The sequence below is a fragment of the Phyllobates terribilis genome, unplaced genomic scaffold, assembly GCF_046119375.1.
Source record: "Phyllobates terribilis strain yellow unplaced genomic scaffold, ASM4611937v1 Scaffold_1__5_contigs__length_1240528914, whole genome shotgun sequence".
In the NCBI taxonomy this organism is placed as follows: Eukaryota; Metazoa; Chordata; class Amphibia; order Anura; family Dendrobatidae; genus Phyllobates; species Phyllobates terribilis.
Window position 1 is genome coordinate 320,376,680 of NW_027362761.1, and position 27,443 is coordinate 320,404,122.

Consider the following 27,443-nt stretch of genomic DNA (forward strand, 5'->3'; position numbering starts at 1 on the left):
TTCCACAAAATACTATTCAGACATAGATCCTATATTTAGATTTGTACAAGAGTTGGTACCAATCAATTTTCAGGACCCTCTCCATCGACCCCGTCCGTAATCTGTTTTCGATGGATGTGAGCCCCGAGTGCCACTTCCCAGCAACCACGGCTCTTCTTTTGATTAACCAGTTTTTGCGCGATGTCACAAGCCACAAAGATGACTTTGCGCCAGGCCGGCTAAACAACATAACTGCAGATCTCGTCCAGCAGCCACAGACTACTGATGTGGCCGATGGACTAGGTAGGTCCTCATCATAGGGACAAATATGAATACGCACTCACAATGCACATAGGTCTGCTAAATTAAAAAAAGATTTAAAAAAATCATATCCTTTGTACTTTTTAAGAACTACCAGCTACATTTAGAAGAACACCATTTCAGATCAGTTGAAGTTGAGCCAGACTAGGTCATTCTAATCTAACCAAGGAGTCCACAAGGATTCAAACTTGCTACTAAATATATATATATATATATATATATACATATGACCTTTTTGGAGGTGGGTATAGTCTTGTAGTGAGAACTATCATAATACCCTCTGGATAGGTTTTGGAAAAGATTATAAAAATATGCATAATATACAACCCCTAATAAGTAATGCATTTACATATCCCTATATATACAGTTCTATGAAAAAGTTTGGGCACCCCTATTAATCTTAAGCTTAATGTTTTATAAAAATTGGTGTTTTTGCAACAGCTATTTCAGTTTGATATATGTAATAACTGTTGGAAACAGTAATGTTTCTGCCTTGAAATGAGGTTTATTGTACTAAAAGAAAATGTGCAATCTGCATTCAAACAAAATTTGACAGGTGCATAAGTATGGGCACCTCACCAGAAAAGTGACATTAATATTTAGTAGATCCTCCTTTTGCAAAAATAACAGCCTCTAGTCGCTTCCTGTAGCTTTTAATGATTTCCTGGATCCTGGATGAAGGTATTTTTGACCATTCCTCTTTACAAAACAATTCCAGTTCAGTTAAGTTTGATGGTCGCCGAGCATGGACAGCCCTCTTCAAATTATCCCACAGATGTTCAATGATATTCAGGTCTGGGGACTGGGATGGCCATTCCAGAACATTGTAATTGTTCCTCTGCATGAATGCCTGAGTAGATTTGGAGCGGTGTTTTGGATCATTGTCTTGCTGAAAGATCCATCCCCTGCGTAACTTCAACTTTGTCACTGATTCTTGAACATTATTGTCAAGAATCTGCTGCTACTGAGTGGAATCCATGCGTCCCTCAACTTTAACAAGATTCCCGGTGCCGGCATTGGCCACACAGCCCCAAAGCATGATGGAACCTCCACCAAATTTTACTGTGGGTAGCAAGTGTTTTTCTTGGAATGCTGTGTTTTTTTGCCGCCATGCATAACGCCTTTTTGTATGACCAAACAATTCAATCTTGGTTTCATCAGTCCACAGGACCTTCTTCCAAAAAGAAACTGGCTTCTCCAAATGTGCTTTTGCATACCTCAGCCGACTCCGTTTGTGGCGTGCTTGCAGAAACAGCTTCTTTCGCATCACTCTCCCTTACAGCTTCTCCTTGTGCAAAGTGCGTTGTATAGTTGACCGATGCACAGTGACACCATCTGCAGCAAGTTGATGCTGCAGCTCTCTGGAGGTGGTCTGAGGATTGTCCTTGACTGATCTCACCATTCTTCTTCTCTGCCTTTCTGATGTTTTTCTTGGCCTGCCACTTCTGGCCTTAACAAGAACTGTCCCTGTGTTCTTCCATTTCCTTACTATGTTCCGCACAGTGGAAACTGACAGGTTAAATCTCTGACACAGCTTTTTGTATCCTTCCCCTGAACAAATATGTTGAATAATCTTTGTTTTCAGATCATTTGACAGTTGTTTTGAGGAGCTCATGATGCCACTCTTCAGAGAAGATTTAAACAGGAGAACAACTTGCAAGTGGCCACTTTAAGTAGCTTTTCTCATGATTGCATACACCTGGCTATGAAGTTCAAAGCTCAATGAGGTTACAAAACCAAAAAAAGTGCTTTAGTAAGTCAGCAAAAAGTAGGTAGGAGTATTTAAAACAAGAAAATGATAAGGGTGCCCATACTTATGCACCTGTCAAATTTTGTTTGAATGCAGATTGCACATTTTCTTTTAGTACAATAAACCTCATTTCAAGGCAGAAACATTACTGTGTCCAACAGTGATTACATATATCAAACTGAAATAGCTGTTGCAAAAACACCAATTTTTATAAAACATTAAGCTTAAGATTAATAGGGGTGCCCAAACTTTTTCATATAACTGTATGATAAAGGGTCAGATGATGTGAAAAATTGGTATTGTGATCCTGTAGTGATCAAATATTTTGCAATGACAAATGTACAATCATTTACCAATATATTACAGATACTATTTTGTTGGAATAATAATTATACCAATCATATTATTAGCTTGTAATAGGTTCAGAATCTTTAAATTAAAGCATAGGAATAGCAAGCATAACCAAGATCAGCAAAGCATTAACAGATGCAGTGGAGTGTGTACAAGGAAGCAGAAGGGGGGTAATTAGGCTATACCTATCATGGGGAAATTGCCACCTGTCCCTGTAATGGGCCCCATGGAGGGAACCATATATTGCAAAAGGTTTGTCCATATTGTTATTTTTTATTTCATAGCACCCTTAATTCCAGGGATATGTTAATGTGAAAACAGGGTCTACTTCACCTAGCAATCAGTTAACAAAATCTAGCAAGGTACAAAAAGTATTAGTAAACCATACAAACTAAGTGATGGACAGATACAATAGAAGGGGGGGACCCTGTCCACGAGGGATTACATTCTACTGTCTCCATAGAGGAGTACACATTGAATAGAGTCAAAAAAGTAATGCCTAACACAACCTTACCTTGTCAAATGGCACTGCAATGTTAGCAATGTAATGAGATCCCGCAGTCTGCGAGCTGCTCTTCTGGTCACAATAATTCTCCCAAATGTCCTGATACCAAGCAATGTATATAGTCCCCAAGCTCTGTTTCTTGAATTTCTATAGTGTAACCCTTTCAGCCTGTTTTAAAAGGTTGTTTGATATTCTCATAACATACTATAACTTTTTGGTGATAAAAATAATATAGAAAAGTCAATAAACTTTACTTACTGGCTTTTCACCTCTCCTCAGTCACGTCTTTGACATATTTGAGGCTTCGTACCTGTGACATGACATGGCTGTGTGTTTCCTCCAATAGTGATGTTTTTGACTGTAATCTATGAAGGAAATTAAAAGAAGCACCAGTACACATAGGGCTTCATCTGGGTATGATGTGGGGATTGTAGTGATGTTTCTGTCAGCAAGGACATGACATGGAAGCAGTAGATATCGACAGGAGGATACTGAGAAGGGTTACTAAAGCTTGCCCCCTAAGGATTTTTTCATTTATTCAATTTTTCTTCTTGTTATATTTTCTTCCCAAATCCATAAATTTTTTTATTTTTCTGTTGACTTGTTTTTTGCAGGATGAGTTTTAGTTTCAAATGAAACCATTTATTTTGCCACATAATGTGCTAAAAAAAAGGGAAAACAAATTGTAGATGCAACAACATTTAATTCTCCCATTGTTTTTTGAGATTTGTTTTTACCGCTGTAAAAATGAGCTGACAATATGGTTCTCCAGGTCAGTACAATTATAGCAATACCAAACTTCTAAGATTTGATATATATATACAGTGCTGGCCAAAAGTATTGGCACCCTTGCAATTCTGTCAGATAATACTCAGTCTCTTCCTGAAAATGATTGCAATCACAAATTATTTGGTATTATTCTCTTCATTTAATTTGTCTTCAATGAAAAAAACACAAAAAGAATTGTCCTAAAGCCAAATTGGATATAATTCCACACCAAACCTAAAAATGGGGGTGGACAAAAGTATTGGCACCCTTTGAAAAATCATGTGATGCTTCTCTAATTCATTTAATTAACAGCACCTTTAACTTACCTGTGGCACCTAACAGGTGTTGTCAATAACTAAATCACACTTGCAGCCAGTTAACATGGATTAAAATTGACTCAACCTCTGTCCTGTGTCCTTGTGTGCACCACATTGAGCATGGAGAAAAGAAAGAAGACCAAAGAACTGTCTGAGGACTTGAGAAACCAAATTGTGAGAAAGCATGAGCAATCTCAAGGCTACAAGTCCATCTCCAAAGACCTGAATGTTCCTGTGTCTTCCGTGCGCAGTGTCATCAAGAAGTTTAAAGCCCATGGCACTGTGGCTAACCTCCCTAGATGTGGACGGAAAAGAAAAATTGACGAGAGATTTCAACGCAAGATTGTGCGGATGGTGGATAAAGAACCTCGACTAACATCCAAACAAGTTCAAGCTGCCCTGCAGTCCGAGGGTACAACAATGTCAACCCGTACTATCCGTCGGCGTCTGAATGAAAAGGGACTGTATGGTAGGATACCCAGGAAGACCCCACTTCTTACCCAAAGACATAAAAAAGCCAGGCTGGAGTTTGCCAAAACTTACCTGAGAAAGCTTAAAACGTTTTGGAAGAATGTTCTCTGGTCAGATGAGACAAAAGTAGAGCTTTTTGGGAAAAAGCATCAACATAGAGTGTACAGGAAAAAAAAAGAGGCATTCAAAGAAAAGAACACGGTCCCTACAGTCAAACATGGCGGAGGTTCCCTGATGTTTTGGGGTTGCTTTGCTGCCTCTGGCACTGGACTGCTTGACCGTGTGCATGGCATAATGAAGTCTGAAGACTACCAACAAATTTTACAGCATAATGTAGGGCCCAGTGTGAGAAAGCTGGGTCTCCCTCAGAGGTCATGGGTCTTCGAGTAGGACAATGACCCAAAACACACTTCCAAAAGCACTATAAAATGGTTTTAGAGAACGCACTGGAGACTTCTAAGGTGGCCAGCAATGAGTCCAGACCTAAATCCCATAGAACACCTGTGGAGAGATCTCAAAATGGCAGTTTGGAGAAGGCACCCTTCAAATATCAGGGACCTGGAGCAGTTTGCCAAAGAAGAATGGTCTACAATTCCAGCAGAGCATTTTAAGAAACTCATTGATGGTTACCGGAAGCGGTTGATTAGTTATTTTGGCTAAAGGTTGTTCAACCAAGTATTAGGCTGAGGGTGCCAATACTTTTGTCCGGCCCTTTTTTGGAGTTTTGTGTAAAATGATCAATGATTTGATTTTTGCTTCATTCTCTTTTGTGTTATTTCCTTGCAAGCAAATTAAATGAAGAGAATAATACCAAAGAATTTGTGATTGCAATCATTTTCAGGAAGAAACTGAGTATTATCTGACAGAATTGCAGGGGTGCCAATACTTTTGGCCAGCACTGTATACAGTACAGACCAAAAGTTTGGACACACCTTCTCATTTAAAGATTTTTCTGTATTTTCATGACTATGAAAATTGTACATTCTCACTGAAGGCATCAAAACTATGAATTAACACATGTGGAATTATATACTTAACAATAAAGTGTGAAACAACTGAAAATATGTCTTATATTCTAGGTTCTTCAAAGTAGCCACATTTTGCTTTGATGACTGCTTTGCACACTCTTGGCATTCTCTTGATGAGCTTCAAGAGATAGTCACCGGAAATGATCTTCCAACAATCTTGAAGGAGTTCCCAGAGATGCTTAGCACTTGCTGGCCCTTTTGCCTTCACTCTGCGGTCCAGCTCACCCCAAACCATCTCGATTGGGTTCAGATCTGGTGACTGTGGAGGCCAGGTCATCTGGCGTAGCACCCCATCACTCTCCTTCTTGGTCAAATAGCCCTTACACAGCCTGGAGGTGTGTTTGGGGTTATTGTCCTGTTGAAAAATAAATGATGGTCCAACTAAACGCAAGCCGGATGGAATAGCATGCCGCTGCAAGATGCTGTGGCAGCCATGCTGGTTCAGTATGCCTTCAATTTTGAATAAATCCCCAACAGTGTCACCAGCAAAGCACCCAACACCATCACACCTCCTCCTCCATTCTTCACGTTGGGAACCAGGCATGTAGAGTCCATCCGTTCACCTTTTCTGCGTCGCACAAAGACACGGTGGTTGGAACCAAAGATCTCAAATTTGGACTCATCAGACCAAAGCACAGATTTCCACTGGTCTAATGTCCATTCCTTGTGTTCTTTAGCCCAAACAAGTCTCTTCTGCTTGTTGCCTGTCCTTAGCAGTGGTTTCCTAGCAGCTATTTTACCATGAAGGCCTGCTGCACAAAGTCTCCTCTTAACACTAGGACTACTGGACTCGTGACCCCGCCTAGAACTACTGAAAGGAGTCATTTTGACTCCTTGCTTGTTTTCGTTTATTTTTAGAGTTTCATTTGTGGTTATTTATTAATAATTATATTTTTTGTAATGTATTATTATTGTGAGATCCAACAGTAATGCTTTTGATTGTTTTTTTTCTGCTTTTCTTATTTTTCTACAGAAAATAACAATAATTATAATAGACGTTTTTCAAACATTTTTTTTTATTCAAGTGCACACATATAAACAGCAACTGAAGAACAAAAAGCAGAGAAAATGTAGGTGGAGGAGCATAAAAATGAAAATATGGCGCAGAATTCACCTTCTAAACATTTGGTGTTTCGCATTTTAGGCATTGCCTTTGATTTATGGCAGTACATTGCCCACACAAAGACTTACCACAAGTCTTACAATTTCCGACAGATCTATTTTTCTTGCACTTTTCTTTGATCTGGCAAAATTTTGTTTGAACCATCACTTCTGAGCATGTAGAAACTTGGGACGTGGAACCCTTTTCCCTATCTGTGACATAAGGACCACTCAACTCTCTCACAAGCGTTTGCAAAAATGCCTTGCGTGACATTTTTTGGTGGGTAATCTCCTTGAATATTATCCATGCATTTATACCCGCAAAGTCTAAGGCATTTTCAAATGCATGAACAGGCCATCTCCTTGTGCATGTTCGTGTGGTATATTTTCGTGCCATCTGATCCACTACATCTACTCCATATTTTGTTTCATTGTAAAACTTTACCGTTTCTGGAGTTTTTTTAGCGGAATCAGACGCAACAACAACATCTGGATGGACGGAACTCAAAATGACAACATTTTTGTTGGGCTTTCCTTGATATACTGTAAGTGTAAAATTGTCTTCATTTCTAAACACTTTAGTGTTGTACAATTCCTCTTTCATGGATTTTATTTCTTTAGGCACTTCTCGCCTTATCTTGTTCAGTGTTCCCACGATGGTTGTTCCTTTGCTTTTTAGCTGTTTAGCTAATTTTACTGAAGTAAAATAATTATCGGTTGTAACATTGCGACCTTTTTTCAAAAACGGGTCCAATAACTTCATTACCACATGGTCAGCTAAACGGTCCTCAGCACGGCGTGTGTCATCTTTGCCTAGATAAGGGAAGCCATTTGCCAGATATTTGCTCCTCTTATCAACAGCTAGCCAATATTTGTGGCCATATTTATCTGGTTTGGAAGGCATGTACTGCGTGAATGGACACCTAGTTTTGCTTGGGAAAAGTTGCTCTTCCACCGTTATGTATGGGCCAGGTTTGTAACACGCAATACAATTTTCAATAAACCTGTCCCACACAGTAGAAAATAGAGCAAACTTGTCCGTTTGCAGTCTCTCCGATCGAGTAGATTTCTCATCAAATCTAAGAAACCTCATAATTTCAACAAAGCGGTCCCTAGACATTGTCGCTTTGCAAAACGGTATTCCCCAGTCATTACACCAAATACTGCTAATCGAGTGACGGATCGTGCCAGATATTCCACGAGCATAGAATATCGCAATGAATGCATCTAGCTCCTCATCAGATAGAGTAAACTGTAAATTATTGTTCCTGCATGCTTCTGCAAGCGTACAGTTCTTTATACAGTACAGACCAAAAGTTTGGACTCACCTTCTCATTTAAAGATTTTTCTGTATTTCCATGACTATGAAACTTGTACATTCACACTGAAGGCATCAAAACTATGAATTAACACAAGTGGAATTATATACTTAACAAAAAAGTGTGAAACAACTGAAAATATGTCTTATATTCTAGGTTCTTCAAAGTAGCCACATTTTGCTTTGATGACTGCTTTGCACACTCTTGGCATTCTCTTGATGAGCTTCAAGAGATAGTCACCAGAAATGGTCTTCCAACAATCTTGAAGGAGTTCCCAGAGATGTTTAGCACTTGTTGGCCCTTTTGCCTTCACTCTGCGGTCCAGCTCACCCCAAACCATCTTGATTGGGTTGAGGTCTGGTGACTGTGGAGGCCATGTCATATGGCGTAGCACCCCATCACTCTCCTTCTTGGTCAAATAGCCCTTACACAGCCTGGAGGTGTGTTTGGGGTCATTGTCCTGTTGAAAAATAAATGATGGTCCAACTAAATGCAAACCGGATGGCATAGCATGCCCCTGCAAGATGCTGTGGTAGCCATGCTGGTTCACTATGCCTTCAATTTTGAATAAATCCCCAACAGTGTCACCAGCAAAGCACCGCCACACCATCACACCTCCTCCTCCATGCTTCACGGTGGGATCCAGGCATGTAGAGTCCATCTGTTAACCTTTTCTGTGTCGCACAAAGACACAGTGGTTGGAACCAAAGATCTCAAATTTGGACTCATCAGACCAAAGCACAGATTTCCACTGGTGTAATGTCCATTCCTTGTGTTCTTTATCCCAAACGAGTCTCTTCTGCTTGTTGCCTGTCCTTAGCAGTGGTTTCCTAGCAGCTATTTTACCATGAAGGCCTGCTGCACAAAGTCTCCTCTTAACAGTTGCTGAAGAGATGTGTCTGCTGCTAGAACTGTGTGGCATTGACCTGGTCTCTAATCTGAGCTGCTGTTAACCTGCGATTTCTGAGGCTGGTGACTCGGATAAACTTATCCTCAGAAGCAGAGGTGACTCTTGGTCTTCCTTTCCTGGGGCGGTCCTCATGTGAGCCAGTTTCTTTGTAGTGCTTGATGATTTTTGCAACTGCACTTGGGGACACTTTCAAAGTTTTCCCAATTTTTCGCACTGACTGACCTTCATTTCTTAAAGTAATGATGGCCACTCGTTTTTCTTTACTTAGCTGCTTTTTTCTTGCCATAATACAAATTCTAACAGTCTATTCAGTAGGACTATCAGCTGTGTAGCCACCAGACTTCTGCACAACACAACTGATGGTCCCAACCCCATTTATAAGGCAAGAAATCCCACTTATTAAACCTGACAGGGCACACCTGTGAAGTGAAAACCATTTCCGGTGACTACCTCTTGAAGCTCATCAAGAGAATGCCAAGAGTGTGCAAAGCAGTCATCAAAGCCAAAGGTGGCTACTTTGAAGAACCTAGAATATAAGACATTTTTTCAGTTGTTTCACAATTTTGTTAAGTATATAATTCCACATGTGTTAAGTCATAGTTTTGATGCCTTCAGTGTGAATATACAATTTTCATAGTCATGAAAATACAGAAAAATCTTTAAATGAAAAGGTGTGTCCAAACTTTTGGTCTGTACTGTATGTGTCAATATATATGAATCAAAAAATAAACGCCATGCGCTCAAAGGACTATCGATAATGATATTTCTTCTGGCGTATCCTGTAGGGCCAGGTGCTTCTCGAAGAATATTTTGGCTGTCACGCCTACCAGGCAAGTGTTCTCCAATTTCAACAGGTTTCCATTGAATACCATCCGCTGAAACTAGTATTCCTTCAGATTCGCCTTCTCTGGTGTTTGTTGTTGCATTACCTTCGCCGCCATCGTTATCTGTTGTTCTTTCATTTCTGGGACGTTTTGCTGATTTTTTCTCTCCACGACCAGGAGGATGGTCACGAGGCAACATAACTGCATGAGCCCGATCCCCAGTTGATGTGCTTGGAATATCTGTAAAAAAGTTGATGAATATTTAGAATTTTTGTTTTGTAAGGGTCCGTGCACACTGGCTGGATTAGCGGCGGAATATCCGACCGGATATTCTCACCACAATCCGGCCCGTACCTGCCCGCTCAGGTACAGAGCGGAGTTTCATACCTGAAGCTCCGCTCCGAACCCCGGGCTGGAGCCGCTGTCTGGGACGGAGCCGTGCTCGCGCGTAAGCAAGCGCTGCTCTGTCCCTGACAGCGGCTCCAGCCCGGGGTTCGGAGCGGAGCTTCAGGCATGAGCGGGCAGGTACGGCCTGTATTGCGGCAAGAATATCCAGATGGCTATTCAGCCAGAATTCTGCTAGTGTGCACAGGCCCTAACTCAGTGTGTGGAAGAACAAATAAATACACATAACTACTTACCTTCTGGATTTGTTCCTTCTGAGTCTTCAGATTCACTTGATATGTTCTGAGGAATGAAATCTTCATCACTGTCAGAATCAAATACATGTTCCTGCAATTCGGATTCCGATTCATCCTCCGGTATGGATTGCAAAGTAGCCAGAATATCCTGAGGCTTTATCAAACGTCTTCTCTCCATATTCCTCACAAATTCCATAATTCTATATAGTTCCCTGCTGAAAAATAGAAATGAAATGAAAACTAAAAGAAATAATAACTGTTCTGCCACCTTCAAAAGTAGGTGGGCTGAATCAGTTGACAGACAGCTAAACTATTTCATAACAATTCATACCTGTATGAGTCTTCAGAGCTCGTATGTCTGCGTCTGTTCTCTTTGTCTCTTCAGCTGAACTGAAAGTAAAGTTACTATCCAGAATACTGTCTCCTGCTAGGACCTTAGAAAAACACCACTCTTCATTAGCATAAGAGAAGAGCCTAGAGTAAACAAGCTATTTTGTTCAGCATTACACAGTAATACAAGCAGGTAAAACACAAGGAAAATGTGAAAAGTTGGCATGTAAATTGAACTACATCTATATGAACATCAGGGTAAATAAGACAGAGTGAAAAAATTATGCACAAAACTTTATAGCAACATTTAGTGACAAAAGGACCTCAAAATATAGTAGGGAGTCAAAATGACTCCCTTCAGTAGTTCTTGGTAAATTTTGAAAAAAACGCGCAAATTTTTCACCAAAATTATTTATTCTCACAAAATCTTTTTTCACATCATATTTGAGGAAAAGTCACCGAGTTTCAAGCCGGAATTCTGAAAAATGTAGTCACAGAAGAGAAATAAAAAACGAAAGGAGTCAAAATGACTCCATCAGTAGTTCTAGTGTTTAACAGTTGTTGTAGAGATGTGTCTGCTTCTAGAACTCTGTGTGACATTGACCTGGTCTCTAATCTGAGCTGCTGTTAACCTGCGATTTCTGAGGCTGGTGACTCGGATAAACTTATCCTCAGAAGCAGAGGTGACTCTTGGTCTTCCTTTCCTGGGGCAGTCCTTAGGTGAGCCAGTTTCTTTGTAGCGCTTGATGTTTTTTGCAACTGCACTTGGGGACACTTTCAAAGTTTGCCCAACTTTTTGGACTGACTGACCTTCATTTCTTAAAGTAATGATGGCCACTCGTTTTTCTTAACTTAGAATTTGTTTTATGGCAAGAAAAAAGCAGCTAACAGTCTATTCAGTAGGACTATCAGCTGTGTATCCACCTGACTTCTGCACAGCACAACTGATGGTCCCAACCCCATTTATAAGGCAAGAAATCCCACTTACTAAACCTGACAGGGCACACCTGTGAAGTAAAAACCATTTCCGGTGACTACCTCTTGAAGCTCATCAAGAGAATGACAAGAGTGTGCAAAGCCATCATCAAAGCAAAAGGTGGCTACTTTGAAGAACGTAGAATATAAGACATATTTTCAGTTGTTTCACACTTTTTTGTTAAGTATATAATTCCATATGTGTTAATTCATAGTTTTGATGCCTTCAGTGTGAATGTACAATTTTCAAAGTCATGAAAATACAGAAAAATCTTTAAATGAGAAGGTGTGTCCAAACTTTTGGTCTGTACTGTATATATCTTAGTGGTTAAAAAATCAGAACTTTGTAAAAAGAAATTTGGGTCGGAGAATGGTAACTTTTTTGTTGTTTCATCGATGGAGCTGTGCGAGGGCTTGGTTTTTTTTGTACATTGAGCTGTAGTTTTTATTAATACTATTTAGGGATACACACAATATTTTGAAAAACAGCAAGTTTGGCGTTCTTCTTGTCTTTTTTTTTCATTTCTGGAATCATCTTGTGGGATAAATATTTTTATATTTTATTACTTTGGACAATTACGCATGTGGCAATTCTAAATATGGTATTTTAATATATTAATTTGTTTTACTGTTTGTTTGGACAAAGTGGTGCAGAATGTATTGGCGCTATAAAAATAAAATTATTAAGGTGTGTGATTTTTGGAAGCCTTTTAAATGGCACTGTCACGCTTGACAGTGACATTAAAAAGGTTACATTGTTGCAGTTGGAGCTCAGTTACACTTGTATTACACAGCCGTCACCGATGCGTTATAGAGCAGGCTTGGCCTTTGCACCAGCTCTATCTAATGATGGCACATACCAAAGGGGTTTGCTTATTGCAAAATTATTTACATTTTTTTATATTTCCCTCAGGTTTTTGAAAATTCTAAAAAGTCAGACAATGGCCTCTTTTTGGTAACATTTCTTAAATGCCATATACTTTTTTGTTCTGTCCCAGCCCTCGCTAACCTTGCTACCTCCATGTCTTTTTATCTCAAGTTTCTCCATAGCTTATGGAGAGGATGAAGCCTTTCATCCATAGGGATAGTTGTGCTCATGGGATTTACCCACGTGATCGCTTCCCCTGTTTTTCCAATTCTGTACAGATGGTGAATAGTCCTGAACTGCTTAGCGGATGGGAAGACACAGACAGGGAAGTGACCACATGGGTAGCACACATGACCTCTGCCACAACTTTGTCTTGGATATTTTACCTGAAAGTCACCAACCATGCAGGTTTTTTCCACAGTAACATTTCACTCTTCTGGAGCTCAGCATACATAGATCGACTGTAATACATCCAAAAGCTATCTAATGTGTATGTGTATGGGAGCTTATCCGTAACTTAAGCTATTGAAGTTACTGACTTTGTTTCTATTCATCTAATGTGTATATGCCTAATATTGAGTTTTTTGATGGGAATGTTGTGAATTTCTGCTCTGACGTGACACTATGCTAAATCTTTACTTCCTCAACCCAAAGCGAACTGTTGAGCTGTGTTTGTTGTTATCTTTGGGTTGTTTGCCATCTTTCTACTACAAGTTATTACCAGGGTCTAAGGGGTAACGTCTCTCCTTGTGGAGAGTGACATGCCGGTGTAAGGAGACCAAAGGCCCCCATACACATTAAACTTAAGTCAGTTGAACCTGCCGCTATCATTGGATTTGGCCGTCGGTTTGATGTCTATGATTCCGTCGGCCATCTAATAGTCGGAGAGATGTTGATCACGCATATTCATTTTCGGACTGCTTCGCATTGTTCTCCCTTAGATAAGCCGCCGGCCGACATGTCAGTCGGTGGCTTATTCATAGAGAACACAAGAGTGCTCGGCTGAATTAGCGCTCCCGTGTATGAGAGCATCAAAATGGTTGTCGGCCGAACAATTGGCCAAAGCATCAGGTGGCCAATAGCCATTTAATGTGTGTAGCCAGCCTTATAGACCATGTAATACTCCTCTTAGAAATCAGCATAAAAATCGCCTCTTCAGAGAGGAAGAGGACTTGAGCTCTAGTGTCACCTATTGGAAGTAGCTATTCTAAAAGTCAATTGCTGTCGATATTGACTTTTAGGATTGGTTCTTCCAGTTGGTGGCACTAGAGTTCAAATCCTCTTCCTCTCTGAAGAGGCGATTTGTTTGTGCCATTATCCCCATTAATGATGTTATAATGTACTGATAACTCTTCACTTATTATCCTATGTAAATGCTTTGTGATTTCATGAAGGTAGCGGCAAAATGGAATTTCATTTTCTTGTTCTTTATTTTGTTTCTAGGACCAACACCATAGTTCTCATTGATGGAGAAGGACAAGTGACCTTCACCGAGCGCACAATGCTAAATTGTGACATCTCTCAGTGGAAAACTAGCACTTACCAGTTTAAGCTATAACATTAGTACCTCATCAGAAAGGAAATCTCCATCACCCAAGGATAATTATACATATCAAACATGGTGAACGTCTGGTGCCTGAAATATGCTAAAATATATTAAATTATAGAAATGCCATTAATAACCAGCACAAAAGCCAGAGAACCAAAATAGTTCCAGCAGTGCAATGAAAGCACAACCACCACAGTGGGAAATATCTTACGTCTCTATAAAGATTTTTAACTTTGTCTTATTTATGCAGCAAGCACATCAATAATGCATCACATGCTGTAAAAAACAAATGGGTCGGAAAAGCGTGGAAATGATGTTAAGTATTTGAATCTTGTTTGTGTAAACTGAAAGGCGGCGATCTGTGATTTGTAGCCTCTAGTTTTTCTTTAAGAACATGCATCAATAAATGATATGGCTAATATTGTAAGCACATCATTATGCTGAGATTTGTAATGTGACAAGATAGCATTAATGTCTTCTCCTTGAGTCATCTTGGATTATTTTTTCTTACCAGAGCTTAGGGTTTGATTTTAATGACTGATCCTGAGGCAAGATATTAACTAATATTAGTACTGGCTGTTATCGAGCGCTGCTTCCTTTTTAAATAGCTGTCAATAAAAATGTCAAGCTTGTACGAGATCCAGTTTTATCATCAGGGTTAGGGTGCATATTACTATAATTATCAAAAGTAAAGTATCTGGTTATTTGGCATATTTAGAACCACCAAGGTGCTAGAATATTGGAATTTGTAATATATACATGTGGACACAATATGATCTGTGCGCTCCAGCAGTATGGATTGTTAAATGAGAGAGACCACATTTGGGAGCATTTTTTTTTTATTCTAAAGGGGAATTCATAAAATGTCAATTTATCCTCAATCCATAGGATAGGGGAAAACTTACTCATCTCTGGGTGTCCAACTGCTTGGACCCCACTGATCTGTAGAACAGGGCTCTGTAGAGCCCTGTTTTCAGTGGAGCCAAGTTACGCATATTCGGTCTCTGCTCCATTCATTCTCTATGGGACTGCTGGAAACAGCTGAGCACTGTACTGTGATTACTCCGTTAGTCTCATAGACAATGTAATGGAGTGCCATCATATTCTTCAGAACTTTACATACATAATCATCACTATCCCCATTGGGGCTCACAATCTAAATTCCCTATCAGTATGTCTTTAGAGTATGCATACTATGCTCCATTGAAGACTGGGCTCTGTAGAGCACCTTTCTCAGTGTTCCAGAGTCCCATTCTTAGGATCACAGGTGGTTCCAGTGGTCACACCCTCAACAATTAGCAAGCTATACCCTATCCGTTGTGATTTTGGGGAAAATCCGTTATTACATGCATTTTTGGCTTAAAAGCATTTTACTACATTTTTCAGGCCAAAAGAGCGTTACAGACCATCTTTTAGGAGGAACTGACTGACAGATTTGCTGCATTCTGCTATGTACTATGATGATACATAAAGTATGTAAAAGCCAAATAGTACAACATTTTTTATGAAATCCTATTTCAATAATGCATTTAAGCAAAAAAAAAAACATGAATTTAATAGTTCTGTCCACTGATTTTTTTTTTTGTTTCACAACAGGATAACATAGTCTATAAATTAAAAAAAATAATATAATCATCTACCAACTCCCCACCTTCCAGTTTCTTTTGGGAGGGGCATGTGACCACTGTAGCTAATAACTGGGTAAACAGAAATAAAGTGAAGTATACCAGGATGACTACGTCTGGTCTGTGGACATGTCTAGTCTTTTCCATATCACTTTTTCAGCCCCAACAATGTAATAGTGACCCTACCAATTTGTTGTTATTGAATGGAAACTTTTATTTTTTACTCCATCCACCTCTAAAGACCTGTGCCTGTTTTCAGAAAGGGGGTCATTAAATCCATATCCTGTCTGATGAGGTACCTTCTTTGTTGGCTCTTGATTCTCATATAGGGAAGACATGCTTTTGAGTTTCTGTTACTTCTAATATAAGTGAAGGGAGAGAGCCAATAACATATGTAACTTTTAATAGAAGTGAATAGAAAGTGCCAGTGATCCAGAAGTTCTGTGAAGAGTGTGGTGCCAGGTGGCTTCATGTATATTTTGCATGGGAAGGGACCTTCCCATCCTAATAAAATTCCTTTTGATGCTTGGTTCTTTACTGATACTTTTGCCCAAAATTGGAGGTTCCCTCTAAGCATAGAATTTGTATAATTTAAGAAGATAGAGTCCTTTCCTTCCCTATATTACATATGTATCTTAACTTAAAGCACCACTCCGGGGATATTTTTTTTATTTCACCCCGAGAATGATACCACTAATGTATGTTCCCTGCTTGTTATAAAATACTTACCAATCGCCGTCATTCATTGTTCCCAGCACCACTCCGGTCCTCTTCTGCAGGTTGTGTTAGCTGAATTGCTCTTGTGTTTGCTGGTCGGACCGGAAGTCACTTCTCAATGTAAGTCTATGAGAGGTAGGCCATGTTCACACGTTCAGTATTTGGTCAGTATTTTACATTAGTATTTGTAAGCCAAAACCAAGAGTGGGTGATAAATACAGAAATTGTGCTCGTGTTTGTATTATACTTTTCCTCTGATTGTTCCACCCCTGGTTTTGGCTTACAAATGCTGATATAAAATACTGACCAAATACTGAACGTGTGAACGTTACCGTAGTGTGAGTCTCTCAAAGTCTTACATTAAGAGCTTGTGAAGGTTACCTCTGATTTCCGGTCAGTCAGGGGCTGTGGTCACAAGATGGAGGAACGGGACTGGAGCAGTGCTGGGTAGAGCAAAAGACGATGACTTGAAAGTATTTTACTAGGTGCAGGGAACAGACATTAGTGATACCACTTTGGGGGGGGGGGGGTGAAATAAAAAAATACCCCGGAGTGGTACTTGATGATGCAGATTTAGCTGTTTAATTCTGCTGTTGAAACTTTGGACCTGCTGCATAATGGACATACTACAGATTTCAACTCCAACCTCCAACACAGGGCCAGGCAAGCAAATTTTCTCATAAAATCTTATCCATAATGCTTTCATGCAGTGTATTTTCTTTCAGAAAACTTACCACGTATTTAATGCTTTTGCGTATATTCTTAGGGTATAACCACACAAGACGGCAGTGGCAATTCTGCAATGAAAAATCCTCACCAAATCATGTGGATTTAGTTGTGGATTTTGTTAGTAAAATGCTGCAGACTCGTCGCTGCTTTGACGCTTTGAATTACAAAAAGGAAAATCTATAGTGATGATCCACAACTTAAATTGACCTAATACAGATTTCTAATCTACATCACAGGTCAATTGATGCTGGAGATTTTTTTTCTGAAGCACCTAAATGACTTTTCTGCCTGAAAAATCAGCTTTTCAGCTGGCCCTTTTAAATGGATCCTTAAAGTTTGCGTTGATTGTTTGTGATACCTCCATTATAATTTAAGACCTCATTATGACATAAACCATGACTATGACAAAAGGTATTGTAACGGGTCTGGGAACCTCTGAGCTACTATACAAGGGGGCGGTCCTTGTAAGGGAGCGGGTGGCGACCAGGCAGGCAGTCACAGCAGGTGACCGGGACAGTCTCTGGAAGAACGGGCAGGAGGTCACGGCAAGTGACCGGGGCAGTCTCTGGATGAACGGGCAGATGGTCACGGCAAGTGACCGGGGCAGTCTCTGGGTAAAGGGTTGGTACGACCTGTGGCGGCTGATGGTAGACGTGAGCTCCCAGGTGAGCAGGCGAGAGTCTCTGGATAAACGGGTGGTCACAGCATGTGACGGCGGAGCCTCCAGGAAGACCAACAGACAGGCGGCAGATGAGCGCTCCCAGGTGAGCGGGCAGAAGTCTCTGGACAGGCGGGTGGTCACAGCACGTGACGGCAGAGCCTCCAGGTAGGCTAGCAGGCAGGTAGCAGATGTGCGCTCCCAGGTGAGCGGGCAGGAGTCACTGGACAGGCAGGTGGTCACAGCACGTGACGGCGGAGCCTCCAGGTAGGCTAGCAGGCAGGTAGCAGATGTGCGCTCCCAGGTGAGCGGGCAAGCTGGTCCATAGACAGACTGACAGGAGTTGGAAGGCAGACCGTCGGACCTCAGGCAAGCAGTCAGGTAGCTGATGTGCGCTCCCAGGTGAGCGGGCAAGCTGGTCCTTAGACAGACTGACAGGAGTTGTAAGGCAGACCGTCGGACCTCAGGCTAGCAGGCAGGTAGCAGAATATCAGGCAGGAATAAGACAGCAAGCTGGCAGGAATCTGGCAGGTAACTGGCAACGGGACCTGAGGGCTGAAGCAGAGTAGTGAACAGTGCAACAACATTGCTCGGGCACCTCCATTTTGGAGGAGGTGCCTTATATATGGTGAAGTCCTCCGGCCATTGGCCGGGGACTCCTTAGGACGGCGCGCGCGACCCCTTTAAGAGGGAGGGAGAGCGCGCGCCCTAAGCACAGTGGCCGGGAAGGAGCGCGCGCTGCCAGCAGAGCGGGAGGAGGACGCCGGGCACGGAGCAGAGAGGTGAGGGGAACAGCGTCCCTGCCTAGCAGAGGGCAGGGACGCCGGCGCTACAGTACCCCCCCCCTTTAGGCCCCCCCTTTTTTAGGCCAAACAGAAATTTAGCAGGGATAAGAGGGGCATGGATGTTCTCCCGGGGCTCCCACGTTCTCTCCTCAGGACCAAACCCCTTCCAATCTACTAGAAAAAAGGTCTTTCCTCTTACCCTTTTGGTGGCAAAAATGTTCTCTACCTCAAACTCGTCCTCAGCGGAAACCGGAGCAGGAGGCGTACCTGTAGACTTGGAAAAAGAGTTAAGTACCACAGGTTTGAGGAGAGATACATGGAAGGAGTTAGGGATCCGTAAGTTGGCCAGGAGTTTCAATTTATAGGCCACCGGGTTGATCTGACTGATGACCTCCAGAGGACCGATGAACCGAGGCCCTAACTTGTAAGATGGTATCTTGAGTCGGACATATTTAGATGAGAGCCAGACTTTATCTCCAGGACGAAATTGTGGAGGATCCAGGCGTTTTTTGTCAGCGTGTCTTTTCATCCGTTCGGACGACTGAAGGAGTGCGGATCGGGTACTCTCCCAAATGGAGGAAAATTTGCTAACGAGAGATTCCGCAGCCGGGTTGTCCACAGAGGTGGAGACAGGAAAAGGAATCCGAGGATGCTGACCGAAGACTACAAAAAACGGGGATTTGGAGGAGGATTCGCTCTCGTGATTGTTATAAGAGAACTCGGCCCATGGTAGGAGATCCACCCAGTCTGAATGATGGGCATTAACGAAGTGCCGGAGGTAACTGGTCAGGTTCTGATTGATCCGCTCCACTTGACCATTGGACTATGGGTGGTAAGCGGAAGAGAAGTCCAGGGAGACGTCTAGCAGTTTACAAGTGGCTCTCCAGAAGCGTGAGGTGAACTGTACCCCACGATCCGACACGATGTGGAGGGGCAGGCCATGAAGACGAAAGATGTGACGAATAAAGTCTTTAGCTAGCTCGGGTACAGACGGGAGGCCTGGCAGGGGAACGAAATGAGCCATCTTGGAGAAGCGGTCAGCGACCACCCAAATGACCGTACAACCGGCAGAGACTGGGAGGTCAGTTATAAAGTCCATTGCTATATGCTGCCAGGGGGCAGCAGGTACAGAAAGCGGAAGGAGGCGACCGGCTGGCAGATGTCTCGGAACCTTGTTGCGGGCGCAGGACACACAGGCAGAAACAAAGTCTATTACGTCCTTGTGCAGGGTAGGCCACCAGTAGTGCCGGGTAATAAGCTGGAGGGTCTTTTTCTGACCGGCATGGCCAGCCAGTTTAGACGAGTGACCCCAGTGAAGGATCTTCTCCCGATCGGGTACTGATACGAACGTCTTTCCGGGAGGGAGACGATTTAGACTCACGGGAGCCACCTGCATTACTCTGGCGGGATCGATGATGTGTTTCGGATCTTCCTCGAGATCAGACACCAGAAAGGATCGAGACAAGGCGTCCGCCTTGACGTTTTTGTCAGCCGGGCGAAAATGAAGAACAAAATCAAAGCGAGCAAAAAACAAGGACCACCGGGCTTGGCGCGGGTTAAGTCTCTGGGCATGCTGGAGGTAAGCCAAGTTCTTGTGGTCAGTGTAAATTATTACCGGGTGAAGAGCCCCCTCGAGCAGGTAACGCCACTCCTCCAAAGCCAGTTTGATGGCCAATAACTCTCGGTCTCCTATGGAATAATTGCGCTCTGAGGAGGAGAAGAGTTTAGAGAAGAAGCCGCAAGTTACCATCCTCCCGGAAGATGATTTTTGAGTAAGTACCGCTCCGGCTCCAGAGGAGGAGGCGTCAACTTCCAGGAAGAACTGCTTATTGCCGTCCGGGCGATGCAGCACCGGGGCGGAAGAGAAGGCCTGTTTTAAGGAAAGAAAGGCCTCCTCTGCTTCGGGCGGCCACTCTTTGGGATTAGTACCCTTACGGGTGAGCGCGGAAATTGGGGCAGTCCGGGAAGAGAAGTGTGGTATGAAGAGGCGGTAGTAGTTGGCGAAGCCCAGGAACCGCTGAATGGCCTTCAACCCCTCCGGTCGAGGCCATTTCTCGATGGCAGACAGTTTCTCTGGATCCATTCGTAGGCCGGTCTGAGAAATAATGTAGCCCAAAAACGGAAGCGAGGTCTGCTCAAAGAGGCACTTCTCGTATTTAGCGAAGAGGTGATTCTGCCTGAGCCTGAGCAGGACCTGACGAACGTCCCTCCGGTGAGTCTGGAGATCCGGAGAGAAGACCAAGATGTCGTCCAGGTACACCACTACGCAGGAGTAGAGAAGGTCCCGGAAGATGTCATTGACCAACTCTTGAAAGACGGCAGGAGCGTTACAGAGACCAAAGGGCATTACCAGATATTCATAGTGGCCGTCCCGGGTGTTGAATGCTGTCTTCCATTCATCCCCCTGACGGATAGGAACCAGGTTGTACGCCCCACGGAGGTCCAGTTTGGTGAAGATTCTAGCCCCCCTCAGACGATCAAATAACTCCGGAATGAGCGGAAGGGGGTACTTATTCTTCACCGTGATCTGGTTAAGGCCTCTATAGTCTATACAGGGACGGAGAGAGCCGTCCTTCTTTTTGACGAAAAAGAAGCCTGCTCCCGCCGGGGAGGTAGATTTCCGGATGAATCCCCTGGCCAGATTCTCCTCAATATATTCAAACATCGACCGGGTCTCAGCAGCGGATAATGGATAAATACGCCCACGGGGAGGAGTAGTACCGGGTAACAGGTCGATAGGGCAGTCGTATGGTCTATGAGGGGGTAGTGTCTCTGCCTCCTTTTTATTAAAGATATCAGCATAAGACCAATAAGGAATCGGAAGTCCAGGTAGATTAGCTGGGGTAGGAGAAGGACGGACGGGATGGACGGGAACCAGACAGGTTTTATGGCAGTCCTGTCCCCAGCGAAGGACCTCTCCGGTCTGCCAGTCAAGCACGGGTGCATGTCTCTGGAGCCAAGGTAGACCTAGCAAGAGGGCGTGAGAGAGTCCAGGCAGAACATGAAAGGAGATACTCTCAGAATGCAGCATTCCCACCTGCAGAGTAATGGATTCGGTGATGAGTTGGATGGGGCGTGGTAAGAGACCCCCATCCACGGCAGCAACAGACAAGGGTACAGCCAGAGGTTTGGTGGGGATGCGGTATTTCTCTACCAGGGACTGTGAAATAAGATTCCCGGCTGCTCCAGAGTCAAGTTGGGCTAGTTCGAAATAACGGTTCTCCCCGCAGACGATTGAGACTGACAGCAGCAGAGATGGAGAGGATTTATTCTTGTCTAGGTCGACCTCTCTGAGCGAACCTAGACACAGGCGTTTCCCGACCTCTCCGGGCAGGCACGGATCCGGTGCTCCTTACTGCCACAGTAGAAGCAGCTCCCCTCGGCACGGCGTAAGTCCTGACGGGTTTTGACCATCTTGGTCTGGTCGACCTGCATAGGCTCAGGAGAGTGTACCTGGGGAGAGACGGAGGGAGTGACGGGTTTCTGAAAAGTAGGAGCTAGACGTGGAAACCTCCTCTCACGGGTGACCTCTTTGGCACGCTCCTGGAACCGTAGGTCAATCCGGGTGGCAAGAGTTATTAGGTCATCGAGAGTGGTAGGAATGTCCCGACCGGCAAGTTCATCTTTAATACGGCCGGACAGACCCTCCCAGAAGACAGATACCAGAGCGTCGTTATCCCAGGCCAGCTCCGAGGCAAGGGTACGGAACCGTATGGCATATTGGCCCACGGTGAGACTTCCCTTACGGAGGCGTAGCAGTGATGATGCGGATGAGGTCTTCCGTCCGGGTTCGTCGAAGACTTTCCGGAAAGCCGTGAGAAAGGCAGGCAAGTCGGACACCAGGGGGTCTCCTCTCTCCCATAGAGGATTTAGCCAGGCCAGGGCCTCCCCGGTGAGATGGGACATGATGAAGGCAATTTTGGCCCGGTCGGAGTTAAACTGGTGGGACAATAGTTCAAAGTGCAGGGTGCACTGATTTATGAAGCCCCGAGCCTGGGCGGAGTCGCCTCCGAAGCGAGGAGGTGCAGAAAGCCGGGGTCCGGGGTAGGATACCATGGTATTAGTGGGCAGCGGAGCTGCCGGATTGCGAGTCATGGCACTGGCGGAGCAGTCAGAGTGTCCAGGCGAGAATTGACATTCCGCAGGTGACCCAGGATGGACTCCTGTTGGGACCTCTGACGGGACAGTTCATGACACAGGTCCGAGAGCGAGGGAGCTTGGGTGCCACCGGGTTCCATGGCCCGAGCAAACTGTAACGGGTCTGGGAGGCGGAACCTCTGAGCTACTATACAAGGGGGCGGTCCTTGTAAGGGAGCGGGTGGCGACCAGGCAGGCAGTCACAGCAGGTGACCGGGACAGTCTCTGGAAGAACGGGCAGGAGGTCACGGCAAGTGACCGGGGCAGTCTCTGGATGAACGGGCAGATGGTCACGGCAAGTGACCGGGGCAGTCTCTGGGTAAAGGGTTGGTACGACCTGTGGCGGCTGATGGTAGACGTGAGCTCCCAGGTGAGCAGGCGAGAGTCTCTGGATAAACGGGTGGTCACAGCATGTGACGGCGGAGCCTCCAGGAAGACCAACAGACAGGCGGCAGATGAGCGCTCCCAGGTGAGCGGGCAGAAGTCTCTGGACAGGCGGGTGGTCACAGCACGTGACGGCAGAGCCTCCAGGTAGGCTAGCAGGCAGGTAGCAGATGTGCGCTCCCAGGTGAGCGGGCAGGAGTCACTGGACAGGCAGGTGGTCACAGCACGTGACGGCGGAGCCTCCAGGTAGGCTAGCAGGCAGGTAGCAGATGTGCGCTCCCAGGTGAGCGGGCAAGCTGGTCCATAGACAGACTGACAGGAGTTGGAAGGCAGACCGTCGGACCTCAGGCAAGCAGGCAGGTAGCTGATGTGCGCTCCCAGGTGAGCGGGCAAGCTGGTCCTTAGACAGACTGACAGGAGTTGTAAGGCAGACCGTCGGACCTCAGGCTAGCAGGCAGGTAGCAGAATATCAGGCAGGAATAAGACAGCAAGCTGGCAGGTATCTGGCAGGTAACTGGCAACGGGACCTGAGGGCTGAAGCAGAGTAGTGAACAGTGCAACAACATTGCTCGGGCACCTCCATTTTGGAGGAGGTGCCTTATATATGGTGAAGTCCTCCGGCCATTGGCCGGGGACTCCTTAGGACGGCGCGCGCGGCCCCTTTAAGAGGGAGGGAGAGCGCGCGCCCTAAGCACAGTGGCCGGGAAGGAGCGCGCGCTGCCAGCAGAGCGGGAGGAGGACGCCGGGCACGGAGCAGAGAGGTGAGGGGAACAGCGTCCCTGCCTAGCAGAGGGCAGGGACGCCGGCGCTACAGGTATCTTATGACTTTTAGCACTGCTGTTCTCTTGTGAGGCAGAGGATCCTATGTGCAGCTGTATTGTGCACCCACCATAGTTACAGAGCTGGTGCCAACTTCAAGATAAGGCCTATAGACATAACTGATTAAAATTAGAGGGTCCTTTTAAGTTCAAAACTTGTATGACTTAAAAAGAAAGTTATCCACTCCCCAGTACTAAAGATGTAGTAAAACGAAATCTGTTGTTTATGGGTTGTGTTAATTGTGATGAATACCTCCATGTGCACTGGATATCTAGTATGTTGAACTTCAATTCTACCTAAAATCAACCATTAACTCCTTCATGACATTTCGATTTTTCATTTTTGCGCCAAGAACCATAACTTTTTTTATTTTTCAGGAATGACAATCTCATGTGAACGCCGGCCACAGGCCGACGATCTCCTATGAACGCCGGCCATGGGCCAGCGTTCAGAGAAGATTCACAATAACAGGCATAGGAGTTTTCAGCAATCACTTGACAGGGGCGCCGACGGGCGGGATTAATGACGCGCTTGCGCCTAACGTGTGTTAGATCCCCCTGTCAGTGATTGACAATGGGATTTAATAAGTTAACAGCCGTGGGCGGAGCACCGCTCCACACTCTACTGTTAAAGCCACTTGATGGCTAATTAAATCATCCATCAAGTGCGGGGAAAGATGTGGGCTCGGCGTGTGAGCCCATGTTAAAGTCAGGGAAGCTAATTTTAATGTAAAAATCCATCAAAGGTCGTGAAGGGGTAAAACTATGTAGTGCTACAATTAGTCTATCCAGACTACTTGGTCAGCTGTATCTGTATACACTCACTGTGTGCATAATTTTTGGGCAATTTCATATACATATAGTAGATATTAACTTCGGCACTCAAAATATATGCAGTTTATTATACAAGTGACAACAAAAAAACTGGAAGAATCAGACCCAAAATGAATTCAGATACATCTTTCAACGTTTCGACCAACATGGTCAAGGTATCTGGAGGCAGGAGGGTCCCAGCGTGAAATGTTGCGGAATCCGAATGTTGTTACTTGTATAATAAACTGCATATATTCTAATATTTTGAGTGCCGAAGTTACCATCTACTATACGTTTTATATTTTACTTCTGAGCACCACCACACAGGTGAACACCCACTTTCCGTATTATTGGAAGTCTCTATATACACTCACTGTATGCACAATTATTGGGCAATTTTGTATTTTTGACTTAATTTTAATGTTGAACAACTACAGAACTGCCAGTTAATTCAAAAGGTTAATAAACCTGAGTATTTAAGAAATGAAAAAAGTGAGGCTTTGTCTGTCTTACGGGAATATCTGTGTATGCAGAATTCTTGGGCAGCTATTGGTGTGCAGAATTATTATGCAACTAAATTAAAAATGTACAACTTAATATATACAAAAATACATTTCTCACATTTGAAAAAAAATATCAGTGAATAAATATAGCCATCATTCTTTTCAATAACAGTAATGAGCCTTCCATCCATGGAGTCTGTCAGTTTCTTAGTCTATTGACAATCACCTTTTTTGGCAGCGCCAAACACAGCCTCCCAGACACTGTTCAGAGAGGTGTACTGGTTTCCTTCACTGTAAAATCTCCCAGATAAGAAGGTCCCACAACTTCTCAATAGGGTTTAAGTCCGGTGAGGAAGGGGGGCAATGTCCTTATTCTTTCATCTTTAAAGCGCACCTGTCAGCAGGATTGTGTTCAGTAAACTAAATACACTGTCAGGTGGGCGACATTACACTGATTAAAATGATACCTTGGTTGATGAAATCCATCCTGTGGTTCTTGTGTAATCTTTACTTTGTTTGGAGATAATGATATGCTCGTGCTTCGGGGAGGAACTGTGGGGTGGGCTCTATCTGGTGCTCTGCTTACATATTCAGCTATATGCTCTTATGACAGCTCACTGTGCCTTCACTGACCTGCCTCCTATTTTCCCTAGCCCCACACTACTAGATGCATTATGTTATCTTCAAACTAAAAGTAAAGATTACACAAGAACCACAGGACGGATTTCATCAACCAAGGTATCATTTTAAACAGTGTAATGTCGCCCACCTGACAGTGTATGTAGTTTACTGAGCACAATCATGCTGACAGGTGCGCTTTAAGGACTTTACTGGCTAGCCAAGCAGTGGAGGACTTCGATGTATGCGATGGAGCATTGTTCTGCATGAAGATCATAGTTTTCTTAAAAGATGTAGACTTTTTCCTCTACAACTGCTTGAAAAAGTGTCTTCTAAAAACTGGTAGTAGGTTTGAAAGTTGATTTTGAGTCCTTCTTCAACACAGAAAGATCCAAGTAGCTCATCTTTAATAATACCAGCCCATAGCAGTACCCCACCTCCATCTTGCTGGCGTCTGAGTCGTAGTGGATGTCTGTGAACATTACTGACCAGCCACGGGCCCATCCATCTGGTCTGTCTAGAGTCCGTATCATCCCATCGGTCCATTAAAGGGAATCTGTCACCACATTTGACTTATCCAAACTATTAATATAGGCATACAGGTTATAGGCTGCTTAGAAAAATTCCTACCTGTATGTCTCATATCAGATGCCTTGTTGATAATTTATCTTTTGTAGCGTCGGCGTCCCTGCCTCCTGCTAGGCAGGGACGCTGTTCCCCTCACCTCTCCACTCCGTGCCCGGCGTCCTCCTCCCGCTCTGCTGGCAGCGCGCGCTGCTTCCCGGCCACTGTGCTTAGGGTGCGCGCTCCCCCTCTCTTAAAGGGGCCGCGCGCGCCGTCCTAAGGAGTCCCCGGCCAATGGCCGGAGGACCTCACCATATATAAGGCACCTCCTCCAAAATGGAGGTGCCCGAGCAATGTTGTTGCAAAGCCTTCACTCTGCTTCAGCCCTCAGGTCCCGTTACCAGTTACCTGCCAGTCACCTGTCAGATTCCTGCTTGATACCTGCCTGATATCCGTTTACCTGCTTGCGAGCCTGCGGTCCGACGGTCTGCCTTCCGACACCTGTCAGTCTGTCTATGGACCAGCCTGCCCGCTCACCTGGGAGCGCTCATCTGCTACCTTCCTGCTAGCCTACCTGGAGGCTCCGCCGTCACTTGCCGTGACCACCTGCCTGTCCAGAGACTCTTGCCTGCTCACCTGCTACCTGCCTGCAAGCCTACCTGGAGGCTCCGCAGTCACTTGCCGTGACCACCTGCCTGTCCAGAGACTCTTGCCTGCTCACCTGGGAGCGCTCACCTGCTACCTGCCTGCTAGCCGACCTGGAGGCTCCGCCGTCACTTGCCGTGACCACCTGCCTGTCCAGAGACTCTTGCCTGCTCACCTGGGAGCGCTCACCTGCTACCTGCCTGCTAGCCTACCTAGAGGCTCCGCCGTCACTTGCCGTGACCACCTGCCCGTCCAAAGACTCTCACCCGGGAGCGCTCACCAGCCACCTGCCTGCTGTCCTACCCAGAGACTGTCCCTGACACTTGCCGTGAGTACCCGTTCTTCTACCCAGAGACTGTCCCTGTCACTTGCCGTGACTACCTGCCCTTCTACCCAGAGACTGTCCCTGTCACTTGCCGCGACTACCTGCCCTTCTACCC

The 27,443-nt window shown here is 44.5% G+C and overlaps 2 protein-coding genes across 6 annotated transcripts in view; one reads left to right on the forward strand and one right to left on the reverse strand.

Moving 5' to 3' along the window:
• The window catches only part of TANGO2 (transport and golgi organization 2 homolog), a 336,367-nt gene extending 321,728 nt beyond the window's left edge, over positions 1-14,639 (forward strand). For all 5 annotated transcript variants that reach the window (XM_073675716.1, XM_073675738.1, XM_073675729.1 and 2 more), the window contains one exon: positions 13,902-14,639. In XM_073675716.1, the coding sequence (XP_073531817.1) occupies positions 13,902-14,016 (115 nt within the window). In that variant the 3' untranslated portion in view covers positions 14,017-14,639. The remainder of the gene's footprint in view (positions 1-13,901) is intronic.
• On the reverse strand, positions 63-10,497 carry LOC141165110 (uncharacterized). Its single transcript, XM_073650754.1, has 4 exons — positions 10,286-10,497; positions 9,559-9,884; positions 2,916-3,005; positions 63-218 (listed from the first exon to the last, which is right to left on the reverse strand). The coding sequence occupies exons 1-4, from the start codon at positions 10,479-10,481 to the stop codon at positions 63-65; spliced, it is 768 nt and encodes a 255-aa protein (XP_073506855.1). The 5' UTR covers positions 10,482-10,497.
• Positions 14,640-27,443: the final 12,804 nt, after the last annotated feature.

Coding starts and splice junctions, on each gene's coding strand:
- LOC141165110 (XM_073650754.1), bottom strand. CDS start 10,481: ATGGAATTTGTGAGGAATATGGAGAGAAGACGTTTGATAAAGCCTCAG. Junction 9,885..10,285: donor AGAAGGAACAAATCCAGAAG/GTAAGTAGTTAT, acceptor ACTTTTTTACAG/ATATTCCAAGCACATCAACT. Junction 219..2,915: donor TTGCAGTGCCATTTGACAAG/GTAAGGTTGTGT, acceptor TATGTTGTTTAG/CCGGCCTGGCGCAAAGTCAT.